At 36.1% G+C, this 19,761-nt stretch overlaps 1 protein-coding gene across 6 annotated transcripts in view; it reads left to right on the forward strand.

Moving 5' to 3' along the window:
* The window catches only part of KCNIP4 (Kv channel interacting protein 4), a 320,568-nt gene that overhangs the window by 283,268 nt on the left and 17,539 nt on the right, over window positions 1–19,761 (forward strand). The window contains exon 2 of one of the 6 annotated variants that reach the window (XM_010003917.1): window positions 16,700–16,713. The exons of the other annotated variants lie outside the window; for them this stretch is intronic. Coding sequence (XP_010002219.1) covers window positions 16,700–16,713 — 14 coding nt within the window. The remainder of the gene's footprint in view (window positions 1–16,699; window positions 16,714–19,761) is intronic. 6 annotated transcript variants of the gene reach the window in all.

Raw genomic sequence — 19,761 nt, forward strand, 5'->3', positions numbered from 1 at the left:
AGCAGGAGTGAGATGGTCACAACAAGTGGGACAGCAGGCCTTAGGGGCAGAATGATGGACTAGAGCCTCCAGGCATGGTGGTTATTGAAGAAGATCTCCATCCCTAGCAAAACTCCCAATCTATAGTGAGGGTGATGCTTATGGCGTGGAATACTTCTGTTGGCCAGCTTGGGTCAGCTGCCCTGGGTTTTGCTCCTCTATGCCCTAGCACCTGGCTGACTTGAAGCTGCTAAAGATCTCGATCACTATGGGAACCCACATACCATGGCTGACCATGAACTAAAGCAAAGTGTCTTCTCAACTTAGTTCTCACAGAATCAGGTTCTGCAGACTTCTCTCAAATTGCAGCTTCCCTGAGCTGAAAATTGATTCTATAACTCTCCCAGCAAAACCAGGAACCCTGTCTTACTGTCTCTTCAACAATTTAACTATATAATGCAAGATAAAGTAAGGCATTAATTTAAGTTGCTGTAACTCTGCTGATTTTATGGTCCTGTTAGACTAAATTTACAGCATCCAACAGCACAGTAGCATTAGTATTGCACTGTGTACTGGCAAAAGAGCTGTAGTGCAGACTGGGGTCCTAAAGGTAATGTAATCATTCGTAGAATCATAGAATGGTTTGGGTTGGAAGGGACCTCAAAGATCATCTAGATCTAGCCCCTCTGCATGGGCAGGGACACCTCCCACTAGATCAGGCTGATCACAGCCTGATCCAGAGTGGCCTTATTACATGTTCTCTGGTTAATTCAACAGAATTATGCCCTATATATGGATTTTTGCTAGACCATACTTGTATCACCAATGAACTATAGAATATTTATTGGATTTGGTCACTTGATATTTGGAATCAACATTCAGTAGTTAAGCTGCAGTAGTTTAACCATATCAGTTAAACTAGTTACTGCTTGCTAGTCTAGGAGTGAATGCTGGTTTCAGGCAATATTTTCCCCTCTATAAATCCACAGATTTGCTATTTTCAGAAGGATCAGACAGCAACTCTGTCCTTATAAAGAGCCTAAAAATCTGGAGATTTTTAATAGTTAAGCTGTGATACTACCAAAACATTGTATCTGTTTAGTACCTGTAATAGTGCAAATATTAATAACCTTAATGAACTTAGGCTTAGACTTAACTTTAGGCTTTAGAATGGACAAGACTACATGCCTACTATGCTGATAGTTTAAAGCCGACTTTTATTTCTGAATTATTATTTTTTTAATCTCTATAATACTTAATGCTCTAGGTGTTTTATAAAGTAATGAAGAAGTGGATTTTTTCTGTTTATTTTCAACAGCTTTTCTAGTATACACTTTGTTTCATCTCTCTTTTTGCAGGCATGGCAGGAAGAAATAGATCCCAAACACGATAAAGATAAAACAATTGATGAAACAGAGAAAAGCAGTACTCAGTCCCTTTGTCTCAGTATTGTTTTCACTTTTTCTACTCTGACACTCATCTATTTCTCTCCAAAATTCTACTAACATACTGTGCTGTCTCCTGGTACTCTGCTAATGAAATACTCCCTGTGCTGAAAGTTATGCCTGCATCTTCGTATTTTTACATACTTTAACTAAATTTTCTTCCATAAACCATGATAATTACCTTCTGAACCTATCAGGGTATTTCGACATCCACAGCACCCTGTGGGAAATTAGCTCCATATCTTAATTATCCCTTCTGTGAAAAAGAATTCATTTTTATGTCAAACCTGCTGCCTTCTATTTTAATATCTATAGCATTTCTGCTATTAGAAAATGAACAATCATTAACATTACTTCTCCAAGATATTTGCTGATTTATTTGGCTCTAGCACATTTCCTACTTAGTCCTTCATTTTCTTAACTGAAAAGTTTTTGTCTATATAATCTTAGTCCAGCTGCTTGTCTAGCTCTAGGATGTCTGTTCTGAGATAGGGATGAGTAGAACTTCTCACAGCTTACATCTAGTTATTTATTGTTTTTTTTTACTTTAAATTACTTACACATGATTATGACTACAGATGAGAAAGCACCAAGTATTCTCATGTTTCTGTCGGTAGTTACAAAGTTTTATTTATTATGTGGGTTTTACTTAAAAATAAAAAGGTAAATGTTTGAAGATATTTTAATCAATATTATTTTCCTCTGTAGGCAAAGTACTACAACTTTGCAAACTGCAAACTGCAGCAAAAAGTAATAGACTGAAAGAGCACAGTGTCGCAGCATCTCTATCCATACGCACACACCTGAAAGCTTTAGAAAGTCTCAGATCACACCGTAGTATAGCTGATGTCCTAGGAACCAAAAAGTAGAGTATAACCACAGAGAAAGCCCTAAGACCGTTGAAATGTCCATAGTGACAATGGCTGTTTTGATAGTAGTAAAGGTCAATATTTAAAATACAAGAGGAGATACACTAAAGAAAAGATAAGGACATGGGTTAAGCACCTTCAGATGACCTAGAAACTATTATAAAGGAAAGCATCAGGAGAAAACTTTTGCCTATATTTGGTAATTTAGTGATTTTAAAGCTTCTGTGCTATCCTTGAAAGATGAGTTTACTGGAACCTAAGCCCCACCCAGGCTCAAAAGGTTGTCTCCAGCACTATAGTTCTACAATGTTCCTGCACTCTTGTTAATGAATTGTTGCTCAGCTGCCATCACAGTGGGACCTCTCCATTTTGTATTTGGCTTTGTGTCATCCCATTTCTTGGAAATTGAATTTGTGATTGCAGCAGTCATTAACCTTTCAAACCAATGGCTCTGTGGCAGGCCTAGTACAAGTAGTACTTCATAATAAATTGCACAAACTTTCAAGCATGCACTTAACATGTGGTCTTTCTTTTTCTTTTGTCCATTGATGGGTCTCTCGCAATTTTAAAAATGTCCCCGTGCTATGGCACATTTCCATTTTAAAAATACTTAGATAGTGCTTTTGCTGCACAAAAGATGCTCCTGTGCTGAACTTAAACATTAATGATCTTTTAATTTCATTGATTATCTTCCTCAAAAATTCTGTTGAACTTTGTGTTGGGAAACTACTAGACTTTCCCAGTAAAATAAAAGGATTTTTCATCAACATTGATCTTACCTAGCTGTGTATCAAAACAAGTATAAACTGATGTTATGCATGCATAAAAAAATTTCTGGATACATACTATAGATTTAAATAGGCAGCTCCATACTTGTTCAATTTATTGGGAAAAAAATTTCTAAGATACGTTTTTCCCTATTGCTATTAGCAAATGAAGCAAACAATGACACTAAGATAATGTTGCAGCTCCAAGATAGGTTTCCCATCACACTACCTATCCATGTAAAAATATATTTCTGTATAACTCAAAATATGCTAATTTATTCAAAGATTTTTCCATTTCAATTATGGTTTGATGGAAGCATTTTATTACTGTATGTTCCATTTATGAGTCTCAGTGACAGCTTAATGAAAGCTCGTTTTATAGGTTGTAAAGCTCATTTATTGATTGGCTACAGTATTTGAGTTTTGCATGATAAAATACAACTATTTTCATTGTTCTTTTCTGGAAAACTTCTCTTTTGCTTGTTCTTCTGTTTAGTCTCTTACAGGAAAAAAAGTGAGAGGAAAGTCCTTGCTTTATCTAATTAAATGTATTTTCAATCTAATTACTAGGAGATAAAAACATACGGTTTATGTCATGTAGATTTAGAATCATAGAATCATTAAGGTTGGAAGGGGACTTAAAGATCATCAAGTTCCAACCCCCTGTCATGAGCAGGGAACTCCACCATGAGATCAGGTTGCACAAAACCTCATCCAATCTGGCCTTAAAAACCTCCAGGGATGGGGCATCAACAACCTTCCTGGGCAACCCATTCCAGTTACTCACCACTTTTATAATGAAGAATTTCTTCCTAATACCTAACTTAAATCTCCCCTCTCTCAGTTTAAAACCATTACCCCTTGTCCTATCACTGTCTTCTCTGATGAAATGCCACTCCCAGCTTTCCTGTAACCCCTTCCAAGTACTGGAAGGTGCTATAAGATCTCCCTGGAGCCTTCTCTTCTCCGGGCTGAACACCCCAACTCCCTCAGCCTGTCTGCATAGCAGAGGAGCTCCAGGCCTTTGATCATCTTGGTGGCCCTTCTCTGGACCCTCTCCAACAGGTCTGTATCTTTCTTGTGCTGAGACTCCCAGAACTATACACAGTATTCCAAATGTGGTCTGACCAGGGCAGAGTAGAGGGGCAGAATCATCTCCCTGGCCCTGCTGGCCACACTTCTTTTGGTGCAGCCCAGGATGCAGTTGCTCTCTGGGCTCCAGCACACACTGGCGGCTCATGTTGAGCTGCTCATCAACTACCACCCCCAGGTCCTTCTCCTCAGGACTGCTCTCTAGAGGAATTTATCCATCTAAGGTGTATCTACATTCCCAAATCTAAGAATAGTCATAGGATATTTATTTAAGTTGGACTGGATGACTTCCAGAGGTCTCTTCTGGTGAACAGTTCCATCAGTTTGTAATCTGAACTGTCCACATTCAGATTAAGTAATTAATATACAGGTTAGTTTATTGTTTGAAACTAATTGCTGCTCTGTATTGTGCACAAAAGCCCAGTCCCTTCAACATCTCAATAAACTTGGAGTGGATTTTCACATCCTTAGCTGGAAGAAGTTTCTAGAAAAACTGCATAAATATTTACTGTGGAATTCAGGTTGATCTTTTATATGCTTTTGTATCTAGGTAATGTTGGCACCTTGACATTAAAAAGAATTTGGGATCGCTGGGAGACAGAATTTTATGTCATCATTTGTTTTAGTGGACAGGGAAATAAAATTTAAAGTTTTGATGCTGATCTTCAAATGCCAGTTCTAGACCTCATGTAATAAGTGTTCGTATTATGTAGTATAAGCTCTCTAAAATTATGTGTTAGACCCAGTAGTAAGCTGTAGAAACTTTAATGTAGCACTGCCTCTCATTACATTCACTGTAGAAATAATTTCTCTCCACCAGCAATTTTTTTGTTTAATGATGAAGATTAAGGTTATGTATACTGTGCATTTTGCATTATATGCACTAGCTTGTGCAAAATCTGAAATATTTCAGTGTCATTTTGATGGTACTGAAGTTAAAGTTTTCAGACTGGTTTAACTCATGCATACTTGTATGCATGGTATTCTAGGAATACTAAATATATTTGTTTTCCTTGTTGTAACTGGAACTTACTTGGTAAGAAAGGAGGTATTAGAAATGTATCTCAGTGTCCTATACATGGATGACTTCTACCTTTGCAGATATTCTGTTTGCACAGCCTCTAATCTATGACTAATACTGATGTATTATTTTTTATGTTCTGTCTTACACTTCTTTCTTTCAAATGTAGTTTCTAAGATAATCAATATCTTAATAAGAATTTATTTAATACAAATGGAAAACATGTCCCCTTGCGTTACGTTTGTGGGACACTGCAAGCTGACAAGAGACACAGGCATTTGACTATTAAAGAGATTATTTAAATGGATGATGCAAAGAGTTTAGATACTTCTGGGATGATCCAAAAAGGGATTTTGAAAGTCCATTCCATTTTCCTTGCTTCCTTACTTAACCTTTTCACCTGTTCTAAAGCATGGCAAGCAGCAAAGACAACATAATCCTCTTAGCTTATATTTCTGGAATACTATGTATTATAAAGCAAAATATTTCCCACTACAAGAAATAATATTTTAGCTTGGATCAGCTATCTCTGAGTCATTGGTGTCTCCCAACTCACAGAGCCAGTAGGAGGTTTTTGATTCATTGTGACCCCATTCAGTTGTACACTAAATCCATGTGTTTGTATTGTAAGGAATAAGTGCAGATTCAAGATTAGCATAGACCAAAAGAGAGATGAAACAACAAATCTGAGCATGAGTAATGATGGCACTAGAGCAAGAGTATTTTGCCCCTCACATCCATCCTCCAAAGCTTGTTCTATCAGATGAGGCAACTTAGAGCTTAAATATTCTTTTCATCATCCCCCACGGCGTCCTATGACAGCAAAGAAGATTTCATTTAATTTGGAGTCAGTGCTGTTGCTTTTTCTCTCAAGATCTGATGGTGGTCTGCAGAAGTCCTTGGGTTACACAGCATGATCTAGTGGCTGAGGTTGTGGGTGTTTCTTGGTGAGATATGTTTTTGGGTTTATTTGTTTTGTTTGATGGTTGGACTTGGTGATCTTAGAGGTCCTTTCCAATCATGATGATTCTGTGATTCTCTGTAATCTTAGCAAGAGCAGACTTTCTTTCTGACAACACAGAAAAGAGCCTGAAAGAAAGATATAGGCCAGTTAAAGGTTCCCACCTAGTTCTCCTGACTAACATGAAACAATACTAAAACTGTTTGGCCCATATCACTCCATCACTCTGACTATCAACAGGGCATATGTTGCTCTGCTGGTAACAGTGCATGAAACATGCTCACTGTGCTGAAACTAAGCAATAGACAACTGCATAATCAAACTCCAAGAAAGTAAAACTAGAAGCAGGATATCATGTCTCCTGTTAACAGGCAGGTTTCTGTAAATCCTGTTTTTCTATCTAGAGTTTCTGAACACAGGTATAATGCACATATCTCAAACCTCCATTTTTAGAGTTATTATTTACCACTTGAGCTTCAGATCAATTGTTTTCTCAAGAAAAGAAAGAACAAAAACTTGAAAAGCAATCCTTGCCGAGGTAGAATTTTGTTATGTTTCAAAAGCACTGGCATTAATTTACTAGGGGCTTAGAGGGAACTCTTCCACATATTAAACATGTGAAAATCCTTTAACAAACTAAGTAATAAATAATGCTTATATTCCTTATGTATGCCATTCAGGAGTTATTCAATAAACTTGAAACTTTTCAAATATAAGAGTAAAAATAATTTGGAGGTACAGTTCGACAGACCTAGTGTATAGTTGTCAGTCACCACAGATTTACAGATCTTTAATTAATTCATTGGAGATTTTTGTTTCAACTAATCTCACAGTTGCTGGCAAGAAATCTTTTTGAAAGTTAATAGTCAACTTAGTTCCTACCTTTCTGTTATTCTCATGACTTACTGCTGTTCATGGAGATACTTCATGTCGTGTTCACAAGGGAAAAGCTGTCATCTAGTATACCAAGGACTATCTTCATAAGAGTGTTTGCTTATTTCTGAATTATCTCTGAAAATAGAGCTACCAAAGTATCTAATTAAGCAGCATTCAAAAAAACCCAACAAACAAAACACTTGATTTTAAGAATCAAATATCAATAATAGTGCAGAGCACCAAATACCTCCAAAATTCTCCTTTGTTCTAAAAAAAGTCAGTGTTGTATTTTGGTGGAACTGTATTTCTCTGTGTGCTTGTAAGCCCCTCCTGTTTGAAACTGGCAGTACCATGTCCTGTACTCTGGTGTGTTCCCAATGGGGATTGCAGCAACAACTGCCATCAGTCATGCCAAGGTGGAATTCAGGGCACAGTTTATACCTTCTGCCCTGCCAGCCAGCTGCTCAGTGTCACTCATCTACTGGTTTTCTACCACAGAACCTTTGTCTGCATCTGTATGTGATTTCTGAGGAAAGTAATTGTTTACATACTAGAATATGAGCAGCAAAATATCTTCTTTAGCCACAGCTCACTGCAGGTAGGTTTGTGCTGCCTATGAACTAAGCACTAGCACTTGAGTTCTATACTCAAGTATACTGAGTAATGAGAAATTGTTAGATTTTGGGTTCTGGGTAATCACTAATATTAGTTAAGTAAAACTTTGTGCAATGCACCACTGATTATGTTATTTAAAAATTTAGTGAGTAGACACCTCTTATTCTCCTCTCTCCTACATGTCCCCTTTTCTTCATAAAGTGAGATTACTGCTGACTATAGCTGCTGTCAACATGGTGCATTATAACACACAGCTTATCATAAAATGCTTTAGTGAGCCAAATCATCAGTGGAGAAAACAGTGTTCAAGAAACTAAATCTCTCTACTTGGATTTCTTGCTACTGGTTTTCTTACTTTTAAATTTTATATAAAATATGACAATTCGTCATTAAATCCTGTACTAAGTTTTTTTCCTGTTGCACTGCAATTTAGGGAAACAAAGTAGACACACATATTTTCAGGTGGGCATACTAAGCCTGCAAGATAAGGGGAGTGGGAATAAATATATCATCTGGTGATACTTCTGGATTGTGCAGTCCTACCATGTGGGGCCTGGTTAGTTCAAAACTTTCTAGATAAAATTTATTTGTGCTGGACTCGGAATAATTTCTGAATCCCAGGAATTTCCAAATAATTTTGAATCTTTATAACTTTTCCTTGTTTAAATTCCTGCTCAACTTAAACAAAATCAACAATGTGTAGGTTGTGTCATAAAGCAGCAAAACTGTTAGAAGTCCTTTTACTGATTTTGACAGTGTTAATTTCTGATTAGAAATGTCTTTAGACCTACGTTTGTGCGAAAAATGAGCAATGATAAACCTCCAATTAAGATATCAAATCACAAGTGACAAAGCACCAAGGACAAGTCTTTCAGTGTCAGGGAAGTTTATTACAAGTCTTGGGCCAAGATACATTTACCTTTGAGTGAAAGTCTAAAATCCAGTGTCTAACAGAGACCCTATTCTTCAGATCAGCTGGACATTTCTGTAGTTGCTCTTCACTCCAATTATGTGGATGATTCTCTTGTTAATTTTCAAGTCAGGGAACTCATTCAACCCAGTCAATTCCATTGTGAAATGAACTTAAAGGACCTTAAATACAGTGAGTGTAACAGGGACAAAAAAAAATAGGAGCAAATAACTCAGAAGACCACAAGATTCAGTAAACACAGCATGAAACTAGAAGTCTAAAGACTAGAAGTCTAAAGACTCTAGCCTTTTGGCTCTTTGGCTGGCTTATTAACTGACACACACCTGTAAAAGCCTTAACTATCACAGTAAAAAGCCTTCTGGGTTGCAAGAGAACATTATAACAGTGCTTCACTGCCTGCACAGGCTCCACATTGACAACTGCCTAATTTAATGTCTTTGGTCTGACAGCCAAAACCTTTTAGAGTGTCCCTGACTATCTGAGAGATTGCTTCTCAGCCTTTGATCAAACATGCCCTGGTAACAAAGTGGGGAGCACCAGTAGGGGAGCTGGTGGATGTGGGAAACTGAACTTTCCCAGGAGCTGGATATAACAAAGTTCATCCTTACAGGCAAGAAAAATTAATTCCTTGGCGTTAAGAGTGAAGTGTGTGTCCTGTGGGCAGTATATTTGAGTGAGACCATTTGCCCCCCCATGACCAAGCTCCATATCCATCAAATGGAGATAACTGTAACCTCATGCATGAAAAAACACTCATCTAGGAAGCAGTCAACATGGTATTTTCAAACAATTATTTACTTGCTCCATTCATGCATCTCTGACACTGTGACCAGCTTCACTGTGGCCTCACAAAAAAGTTTCAACAAGAATTTTTACAAGTCAACCCCCAATGGCTGGATATAGAAATATTTCTCTCTGGCACAGTATCCACCAGCAATTATGATTATCAGGGCAACAGACACATGATTGTGCTTGTGATTTAAATGTCAGCACTGAGCACAGGAAGCATGTTGTACAAGTTACCAAATTTCTATCAAACAGCAGGAAATTCAGGTTCAGTAACTAACTGCCATATTGTCCACTTGGACAAAAAAGTTCATCTCACTTTTTTTTTTCACCTCTTCCCTTAGTTTTTAGGGCATAAGCTCTTTGTCAGTTGTTCTCCATGTCCTGAATAATGAGTCCCTAGTAAAAATCACAGAACAAAGGATGATTCATTACTATTAAAGTTTTAAAGCAGGCAGTGTTTGTTACCTCCCTGCAGAGCAGGATGAAAAAGAAGAATAATACAGCATAAAACAAAGGAGAACTTTAATATCAAAGTAGATGCAAAATTAGGTTCAATTTGACACCAGAGAGTAATGGAAAGTTTATCAGTTTTTAACTACCCCTATAGATTCACCAATTCTAAATACTGATAACATTTAGGTCTTGATTTTATAATGTTATTCTTCCAGTCTACAAGTTCTGTCTCTTGTAAAGTCAGTTGCAAATATTCATTTATTTTAATGGAACATGCTTATATGTCATGAGGAATTTTTTTATCCCTTTCATGGTTTGCCCTATAAGAATGGCTTCTCAGTGATTCCAGAGCTCTAGATAGAAACATAGCAATTACAGGTCTGTTCACCTGATTTGTCCCTCACCACATTAGCTGTTTGTGATGTAAAGAACTGCACATTCCTTCAGTCTGTAAGACAACTGTAGTTTAGTGCTAATTATCTCTAACATTTTCTAATCCATGGGAAGATATTCCCACAAGGCAATACCAAAATATAGTATACTTATGGTATTTTACCAGTAGATAAGCAAGTATCTGTTCCTGTTGCTCATACTGGAAAATTCTGATCCTTTTTCTGGTTTCTTCAGAATAATTTTTCCTTTTCCAACCTTGTTGATTCTGTGATTAACCAGCCATGAAAGCGTATGCATACCAATCAAAGTATTCCCTCCATTCACTTTGGGAGCATGCCAGGCCTCTTCAGACTTCTCAGTTGTTCAACAGAGGACCTCAAACTGGAGGTTTCAGATTTTGCTTTGCAAATGACATGACTTTTGCCATTTGGTCATTGCCTTCTGTATTCAGACTTCCTAGAAGCAGCAGCTTTTGGCAAATCTCAGGGCAGTCCAGGAATTTTTCTGCTCCATTTTCCAGTGATGACCTAATTAGGAACCTACGTTTGGAACCTCCCCTTTTCTATTAACTGTCTCAACCCTGAGCATTCCACGAACAGGCTAGAAGCTTATGCACAGGGGTCATTTTTTTTAATTATTTTTTTTTTTAGTGGTTTTTCATCTTTAAATTGTATAATTCTCCAGATTTGAGTCTTGTATCATCCCTCAGACTTCATCAATAATTACATGGTCTCTGATTTAAAAAAAAACGCACTGCACTATTAGTAGTACTGAAAATAAATAAATCAAGTGATACAGGATCTGCTTCACTGAACAATTGCCCTCCTGTTTGGTGTGTTAAGCTTTGGAGTGAGCTTTTAAGCTCAGATCTTTAGTCATGTTGATTACTGTTGTTTTATTGCCAGTGCTAATAATAGAAAGCTAAAAATTACACTAGTTAATTGCTAAAGAAAGAATGGTGCTGATTAAAAGCATTGATGGCACCTCTCCCGCTGCATCATGGAAGCAGCCAGAATGTTGATTGTTATTTACTGTGTGAAACCACACATGCTGGCATTAAGCCAGTTCCTTTATTTCTGCTTGCTTTCCTCTGAAACTGCTATAGCAAGTCGGGGGTGTGAAGAAACTTTTGTTCATTAAAGTATCTTCCAGTGGGAGGCTCAAAACCTCACCAGTCTTTGCTGTGTCTGTGGGGAGCATTATCGTAACTTATCTACAGGTGGCTAAATAGAAGCGAGAAGGTTCATGTTTTACCTGAAGAGACAAGGCTTGAAAAGAGCTTTTACATGTATTTCACCAATGGATGTCAATGGAGACTGATACTAGCAAATCTGCAGGCTTCGTGTTCCCAGAAACTGCTTTATATTTGTAATGATAAATAGGCAATTCATAGAAAGACTTTAGAGTAGGCACAGAAGACTATCTGAGATAACCATCCATAACCAATTCACGAAAGCATCTTCCTCTTGTATTACATGCAGCTTCTACAAAGAACACAGACATTTTTTTCACCTCTATGACTAGTTCTCAAGGCTTACAAGTACATTCAAGTATACAAAACTAGAGTATATTATTTTATGTTCGGATTTAAAAGGCTTAATTCTGCAATAATTGAAAACAATAGCAGCTGTTTAGGAAGAAATGTCGGCCCTCTCCAAGTAATCAAATATGTCTGATATGAGATATACCTTTGCTCTACATCTTTCATCTCTAGTCACAGCAACTTTCTATATGATTATACAGAAGTTACCTTTAAAAACATAATCTGAGAACTGTTTCAACAAATATGGTGTGAAAGCTTTTTCTTTTTTTTAATAGTCAACTCATGAGAAAACTAAGATGAGAAACTAAATTAAAATAAAACAACACCCCTGAAAAAACAAACAAACAAAAAACCACAAAAAACACCACCAAAAAACCAAGCAAGAACTAATTCAGTTTCAACAGACAGGAGGTTAAATTAATAGCTATCCCTTTCCTAATAACACAGAAAATAGAAATGGTAAGTGATAATTTAGGTTAAAAACACCGATGGTTTTTGGTGTAATTGCATTGAACACGGGTTTTTATTAGAGAAAATGAGTGAAAACCCATTAAGCTAGAAATAGGTCATTATAAACATACTCATATATATATAATGTATATTCTTGTGCATGGTGGGATAATGTCCCACAGAATAAAAGAGTATTAATGCTGGCCTTAAAATTAATTTTTTTTCATAAGAGCAATTTCAAGCAGTGAAATAAATAAAAATTTAGAATTTACAATTTAGAATTTCTGTCATTCATTTAGTTTCCAAAACGAGGTGTTAAAAAGCAGAAGCCCCAATACTGAAAATGCAGCAGTACCAAAGACCAGTTCAAAGAAGCTGTTCAGAGAATTGACTGTCTGTAATACAAAGACCTGGTGTTTTTTCTTTCAATCTGTAGGAGAAATGATCCTTTGAAATTTTACCAACACATACTTTGCTTATAGATCAATCCTTGTGAATTCATTGCCCTCTTGGGGGGATCCAACTATGGCAGGAAAATTGCTGCTCTCCTCTCCCCACATCTTCTGTATAGCTTCTTTTAGAAGTGTTTAGAGCAAAGGAAAAGGACCATAAACAGATTTATCTGGGATTTTTAAAAATCTGTATTAATGAGAAAAGCAGAAGATCATCTGAACTATCTAACTGTTCCCAGGTTAGTTTTCCCAGTCTTAATTTCTAGTGCTTTGTTCATTTCCATTTCAAATATTTCAAGAGAGAAGGTTTCTCTGAACTAGTTTTTGAGGCTGCTTCATGGGATAGTGCATCACATCTCTTTTAAGCATAGCTTTTGAGATATTTTCCAGAACGGATTTGCTTTTCCATTAATGACATCAAAACCTTCTCTCCCCCGGAAACCTAATTTTGCTTGTATCATCTTCTTTGAAGTCATTCTAAAATAATTCAGCTTTTATTTGCTGCTGTAGGGTTTTTCCCTGCTTTTGTTGTTTCTTCTATGTTGGCCAATAGGATGTGATTTGAATTTCAGCAATGCCAACCAGCCCCTTTTCACTAAGATCGTTTCTGATGCATGTTCTGCTTTTTACTGAAAAAAATCATTATCAAAAGTGAACCCTGATTCTAAGATTACTTTCTGGACATGAAGTTAATCGCACCGGCACTCACTTCAAAATAAGTAGGCAATTAAGTTACTTTCTGATTAATATATCAAGGAAAAGATAGGTTTGTTTGGGATTTTTTTTTGTTTAAATTACAACAAATTACACAGTTATTTATTCTCTGCAGGCAGCTCTAAGGTTGGTCAAAACTTGAGCTTAGTCCTATTGGTATCTGGTAAATATACGTATTAATTTATAAGTGTATTATCTTGAGGTTTTGTTTTCTGCTCTGCTTGAAGTACATTCAGTGGTCTGAACACATGATGAAATAATATTATACTGGGTCAGCTGGATACCAGCTAATTTTCAAAGCTGTAAGGCATAATAGAACCATAAAAAGCCAATTCCTGCAACGGCCCTAGAGGAGTAAAGTTCAGCAGCCCTTGAATTCTCTTTCTCCTGTGTCTGCAGGCTATGAGATTTTTAGACAACTTGAGTGCATAAACATCTCCTAACTAACATTTTACATATGCAAGTCCACCTCAGGACATTATTCATTACCATTAACTATTTGCAACTAAATTAAACACTTAGTTGAAATAGAACAAAATTGCACACACCCTTACTTATACAATCTTTGAGTAGTTTTCTATAAGGCTCAAATAAAGAAGGCATTTCAAACAAGCTGTTATGGATTTGCAGCTGTAGGAAGGAAAATTAAACATCTCAGAATCCTTGAAATTGAAATTTCCACCCTCATACCATTGTTGCTTTTTGGCTTTTATGTCACTCATAGTTTTGTGTTTTTATTCTTCAGCTTGAACTATGTGCAGTACTACCTTGTCCAGCCAATTATCCCATCTAAATTTGAGATATACGTCTTTTTAATGACCCAGCACCTTAATCATAACAGCACTTACAATAATCTTCATTTCAACAAACAAAAAAGATAAAAGAAGGCCTACTTTTCAAATACATGCATCAGAACCAACAATAGATACAGCAAATTTAATTCAGCCTTAGGCATGCAGCTTTGGAAGCAGGGAGTGCATAAAGTAAAATGTTGGTGAGATGTAAAGACTGAAAAAATGCAAGCTTCAGAACCTATTGTCTCAAATCACTAACCCCCATCCTTCTGTCCTGATCACTACTTGGGTCAGTAGTTTTCTCTCATTTGCAGAATAATTCCTCCCAGGGTCACACTCAGCTTGACACCCACTGCAACTCCTGGTCCTTTTCAGTAGGGCTGCCAGCCAGCCAGTCACTTCATACCTGGTACTCATGTGGGGGACAGTTTCCTCCCAGATGCAGAACATTGCAGGGCTTGTTGATCTTCATGAGGTGACCCAGATTTCATTATTAATTTGGCCTAGATAGTGCTATTAAATCAAGGCTATTTTTAAATTCTCATGCTGTTTTGATCAAAGTCCTATTATACTAAAAAAATTAATATCTATACATATACTGAAAAATTATGAGCTGGACTGGGCTATGAAAATCCACTGTAGCTTTAAGTTGTGGGATTTTTGGTAGAATTAGCTTTAAGGTAAACACACTATATCAAAATTATGTATGTGTTCTTTAAGTTTTGTGTTTTATGGAAAATTTACATTTTCAGTCATAATAGAAAAACATGCAAAAAGAGGAAACATTTTCTGTCAGTGATAAATAACTCAATGGACATGAATACATATCTAAAATGAAGCAGAACAAACACAGACAACAGAAAAAGCATGGGATGAACAACCTGTCATGCAAAAGACCAAAATTAAGCTATATTTAAAATTGCCAAAGCTCATAATACAGGCTAAACCATCCTAAAAAACTATTTATTATACAGATAAAAGTCTGAGCTTTGAGTTTCTCTTTCTTACTTTTATTTTTTGGGTCTAAAAAGGGTGTTGATTAGGTAGTATAGAAGGATCCACCTATTGGAGTATTCTTAGAAATACTGAAAAAAAAAGGCAGCTAAAGCAGCATGAAGCTTGTAAATAATTTACAGGTTTTGGAGCAGTTCATAAGACCATGTGCTGGAGGGGTAATTTCCCAGCAGTAAAACTGCAAGCAAGAAAGATCATCAAAAGGAAGAATCATATGTATTATTCTCTGTCTCTTCTTTCTGTCAATTTATCTTGTTTTTTCCTTAAAGAACACTGGAAAAAGAGTTCAAGATGAACTCTTCTTCCTTTTTTTTTTTTTTTCCCCAGAAGGAAATATAATACATGAATAATACAATATTAAAAGACTGTCAGAAATTTTCTGGAACAAAAGAAGTTAGATACAGCTGGAGGAAAAATAAAATAAAATAAAAAAATATTAAAGGAAATTGTTTAAGTAAACCTCATATTTTTTCTTTCAAATTATTTAATTATTTTACTTTCTTTTACAAGAGTTTAATGAAAGGTTAGAAAGAGTTTTTTAATTACAATTGGTACAATGGAAGAAGTCAGCAATAATTCGATATAAAGCCGTGGGGCATAGTTAACAATTACAATATTAAATCTCTTTCGCCTAACTAGAGAAACCTCCTGATAAACACAATAAAGCCAGATTTATGAGTCAAGGAAAGAGCAGTCTTGGAAGTAAATTATGTTGGCTATGTATATGTTTAGAAGAAAATTATTTAAGAACAGCAGTGTTCACAATCTTGCATAGTCTCAGAGGGAAGTTCCAAACTAAAGAAAGAAAAGGTTTCAACTAAATATTTCTGATAAGATTAATTGGCCAGCATCACAGATTTTCTATGAATGTCCTTAGGATACCATGACTACAGATCTCCAAGGATCAAAAAGGTAGGGTGTTACTGGCAATGCTGTGGTAAAGAGCAGAGGAGGATGCAGAAGGTCGGACTAGATGAACTCAGGAGGTCATTCCTAGCTCTACCAATATGTAATTCTGTGAAAGTAGGTTATCTTTCCAAGCACTGTTTCTTTGAAACTCTATGGTGAAACTGGAATTCATTAACCGACAGAAGTACTACCTTTAAATGAGGTACATAGATCACGTATAAAATAGGCTGGTAACATTTCTTGAACTAACAACTAGTGAATTAGAATAAATTTTTCCAAATTACCTGTAATTCTCCTCTAGCATCATAATACTTAAGTGTTATGGAGTCAGGAGATGGGAGTCTTACTCTTCACAGTTTCAGTCTAAGGACTGACACAATTGGAGTTGCTGGCATTTCCTGTTAAAAAAAGGAGTGCACTCTTTGCAAAATGAGCATATTTTGTATGTGTTTCTCATCAGAAGGAAAGATAGAAAAATTCCTTTACATGTTAATAAGCCATAGAGGTAGACAAACCTAAATTCACATTGTGCCATTCATTATTTATTGAGCTTCTCAGAAAAATAAAAAACAAAAATCAAAATCTGAGTTGTACAAATTCAAATATATAGGTTTTCTTTTTCTCAAAATGAGCCTAGTTTTTTGTCTGAAAAGTTACATGCAGAACCGAAAGAAGCCACAGCTTCTTTTTCAAAATTCTAGAATACTGCATTGACTTTTCACACTCCCACCCACCTCAGGGAGAAGGCTGCATTATTTTTCCTTGAGCAGTTCTGGGAACGGTGTAGAATGTATAACAATGTATCCTTGAAAGAGGAACTTGAGAAATACCTTTGCTGTATTTTCTATGTTTAATAACTAAATTGTTGTATCAATGTGTATCTGAACACTTCACTGATTTTCTTTACTGTATTGTATTTATTGGATTTTCTTTGCCATAAAGTAAAGTAAAAATACTGCTCTTTTGCATGCACCTGATGAAGGGCAGAGATGCTAGATGCATCTCACTGTTCCCCCATCCTCCAAATACTTCGGTTTGAAAGGCAGTTGTCCAGCAGTCAGTACTCAATTTATCTTGTTTTTTCCTTAAAGAACACTGGAAAAAGAGTTCAAGATGAACTCTTCTTCCTTTTTTTTTTTTTTTTTCCCCAGAAGGAAATATAATACATGAATAATACAATATTAAAAGACTGTCAGAAATTTTCTGGAACAAAAGAAGTTAGATACAGCTGGAGGAAAAATAAAATAAAATAAAAAAATATTAAAGGAAATTGTTTAAGTAAACCTAATATTTTTTCTTTCAAACTATTTAATTATTTTACTTTCTTTTACAAGAGTTTAATGAAAGGTTAGAAAGAGTTTTTTAATTACAATTGGTACAATGGAAGAAGTCAGCAATAATTCGATATAAAGCCGTGGGGCATAGTTAACAATTACAATATTAAATCTCTTTCGCCTAACTAGAGAAACCTCCTGATAAACACAATAAAGCCAGATTTATGAGTCAAGGAAAGAGCAGTCTTGGAAGTAAATTATGTTGGCTATGTATATGTTTAGAAGAAAATTATTTAAGAACAGCAGTGTTCACAATCTTGCATAGTCTCAGAGGGAAGTTCCAAACTAAAGAAAGAAAAGGTTTCAACTAAATATTTCTGATAAGATTAATTGGCCAGCATCACAGATTTTCTATGAATGTCCTTAGGATACCATGACTACAGATCTCCAAGGATCAAAAAGGTAGGGTGTTACTGGCAATGCTGTGGTAAAGAGCAGAGGAGGATGCAGAAGGTCGGACTAGATGAACTCAGGAGGTCATTCCTAGCTCTACCAATATGTAATTCTGTGAAAGTAGGTTATCTTTCCAAGCACTGTTTCTTTGAAACTCTATGGTGAAACTGGAATTCATTAACCGACAGAAGTACTACCTTTAAATGAGGTACATAGATCACGTATAAAATAGGCTGGTAACATTTCTTGAACTAACAACTAGTGAATTAGAATAAATTTTTCCAAATTACCTGTAATTCTCCTCTAGCATCATAATACTTAAGTGTTATGGAGTCAGGAGATGGGAGTCTTACTCTTCACAGTTTCAGTCTAAGGACTGACACAATTGGAGTTGCTGGCATTTCCTGTTAAAAAAAGGAGTGCACTCTTTGCAAAATGAGCATATTTTGTATGTGTTTCTCATCAGAAGGAAAGATAGAAAAATTCCTTTACATGTTAATAAGCCATAGAGGTAGACAAACCTAAATTCACATTGTGCCATTCATTATTTATTGAGCTTCTCAGAAAAATAAAAAACAAAAATCAAAATCTGAGTTGTACAAATTCAAATATATAGGTTTTCTTTTTCTCAAAATGAGCCTAGTTTTTTGTCTGAAAAGTTACATGCAGAACCGAAAGAAGCCACAGCTTCTTTTTCAAAATTCTAGAATACTGCATTGACTTTTCACACTCCCACCCACCTCAGGGAGAAGGCTGCATTATTTTTCCTTGAGCAGTTCTGGGAACGGTGTAGAATGTATAACAATGTATCCTTGAAAGAGGAACTTGAGAAATACCTTTGCTGTATTTTCTATGTTTAATAACTAAATTGTTGTATCAATGTGTATCTGAACACTTCACTGATTTTCTTTACTGTATTGTATTTATTGGATTTTCTTTGCCATAAAGTAAAGTAAAAATACTGCTCTTTTGCATGCACCTGATGAAGGGCAGAGATGCTAGATGCATCTCACTGTTCCCCCATCCTCCAAATACTTCGGTTTGAAAGGCAGTTGTCCAGCAGTCAGTACATATCTGGTCTTACAGAGGCATGTGCTCTAATTCTGCCTCCATCAATGACAGCCTCTCTGACTAGGAACAAATAATTTCATACTTCTGCCTCTGAAACCACTCTGTGTCTGCTCTGGTCAAACTGAATTGTTTCTTACTGTGTGTTTGCTCATGCTTAGTTATGGTGCAGAGTTTATTTTGGCTGAGGATAAATGACATAAGTGACATGCATGTTTTCAGGTGGTGCATTCATCATTAGCAAGATTATAGCATTTGTTTCTTAGCTTCTCAACAGAAGCTATCAGAACTATAAATATCTCAGTGTTCCTCATCTGTTCTAATAGAAATACCATTTCCTCTCACAGTAAAACCTGTTACAACACTGGTAAAAGTTGTTACACTGCTCTGTTATCTTCATATAAAGCTGTTTTCCCAGGTCAGGAATAGGAGCACATAGGTTTGAGCAATCAGTCCAAACAGCCTAGCAAAGGGCAAACAAATATATGAACCTTAACACTTGGCTTTTCTTCCCTATGTTTCAAGAGATATTTTGCTTTTAAAAAGCTTGCCAGACTTTTTTCACCCTCTGTGTTAAAGAAGGGATTAAGGGATTGCCAAAGTCATCAGGGCTAGAACTCAGTTGTCTGCTGTTCAATTTCTGTGTATGACTTTATACAGTATTCCTTCTGCTCATCCTACCTCTATACATAAGTCGTTTTTGTAAAGTCACTGCTCTAATCGTCTTTTTTTCTTCTTCACTTACTTTCATTTTCTCTGCAATCTCCCTGCTCTGACACTGTCTGCTTATTCTTTCCTATGTATTTCAGCAAGATGTAAAGAGGCAGAAGAATCTGCAAGCTTTCAGTAAGATCTCCTGTGGCAGAGTTTTTAAAGTTAATTGAACTTTACTCTTATGG

The sequence above is a fragment of the Chaetura pelagica genome, unplaced genomic scaffold (assembly GCF_000747805.2).
Source record: "Chaetura pelagica isolate M959 unplaced genomic scaffold, ChaPel_1.0 scaffold398, whole genome shotgun sequence".
NCBI classification, from domain to species: domain Eukaryota; kingdom Metazoa; phylum Chordata; class Aves; order Apodiformes; family Apodidae; genus Chaetura; species Chaetura pelagica.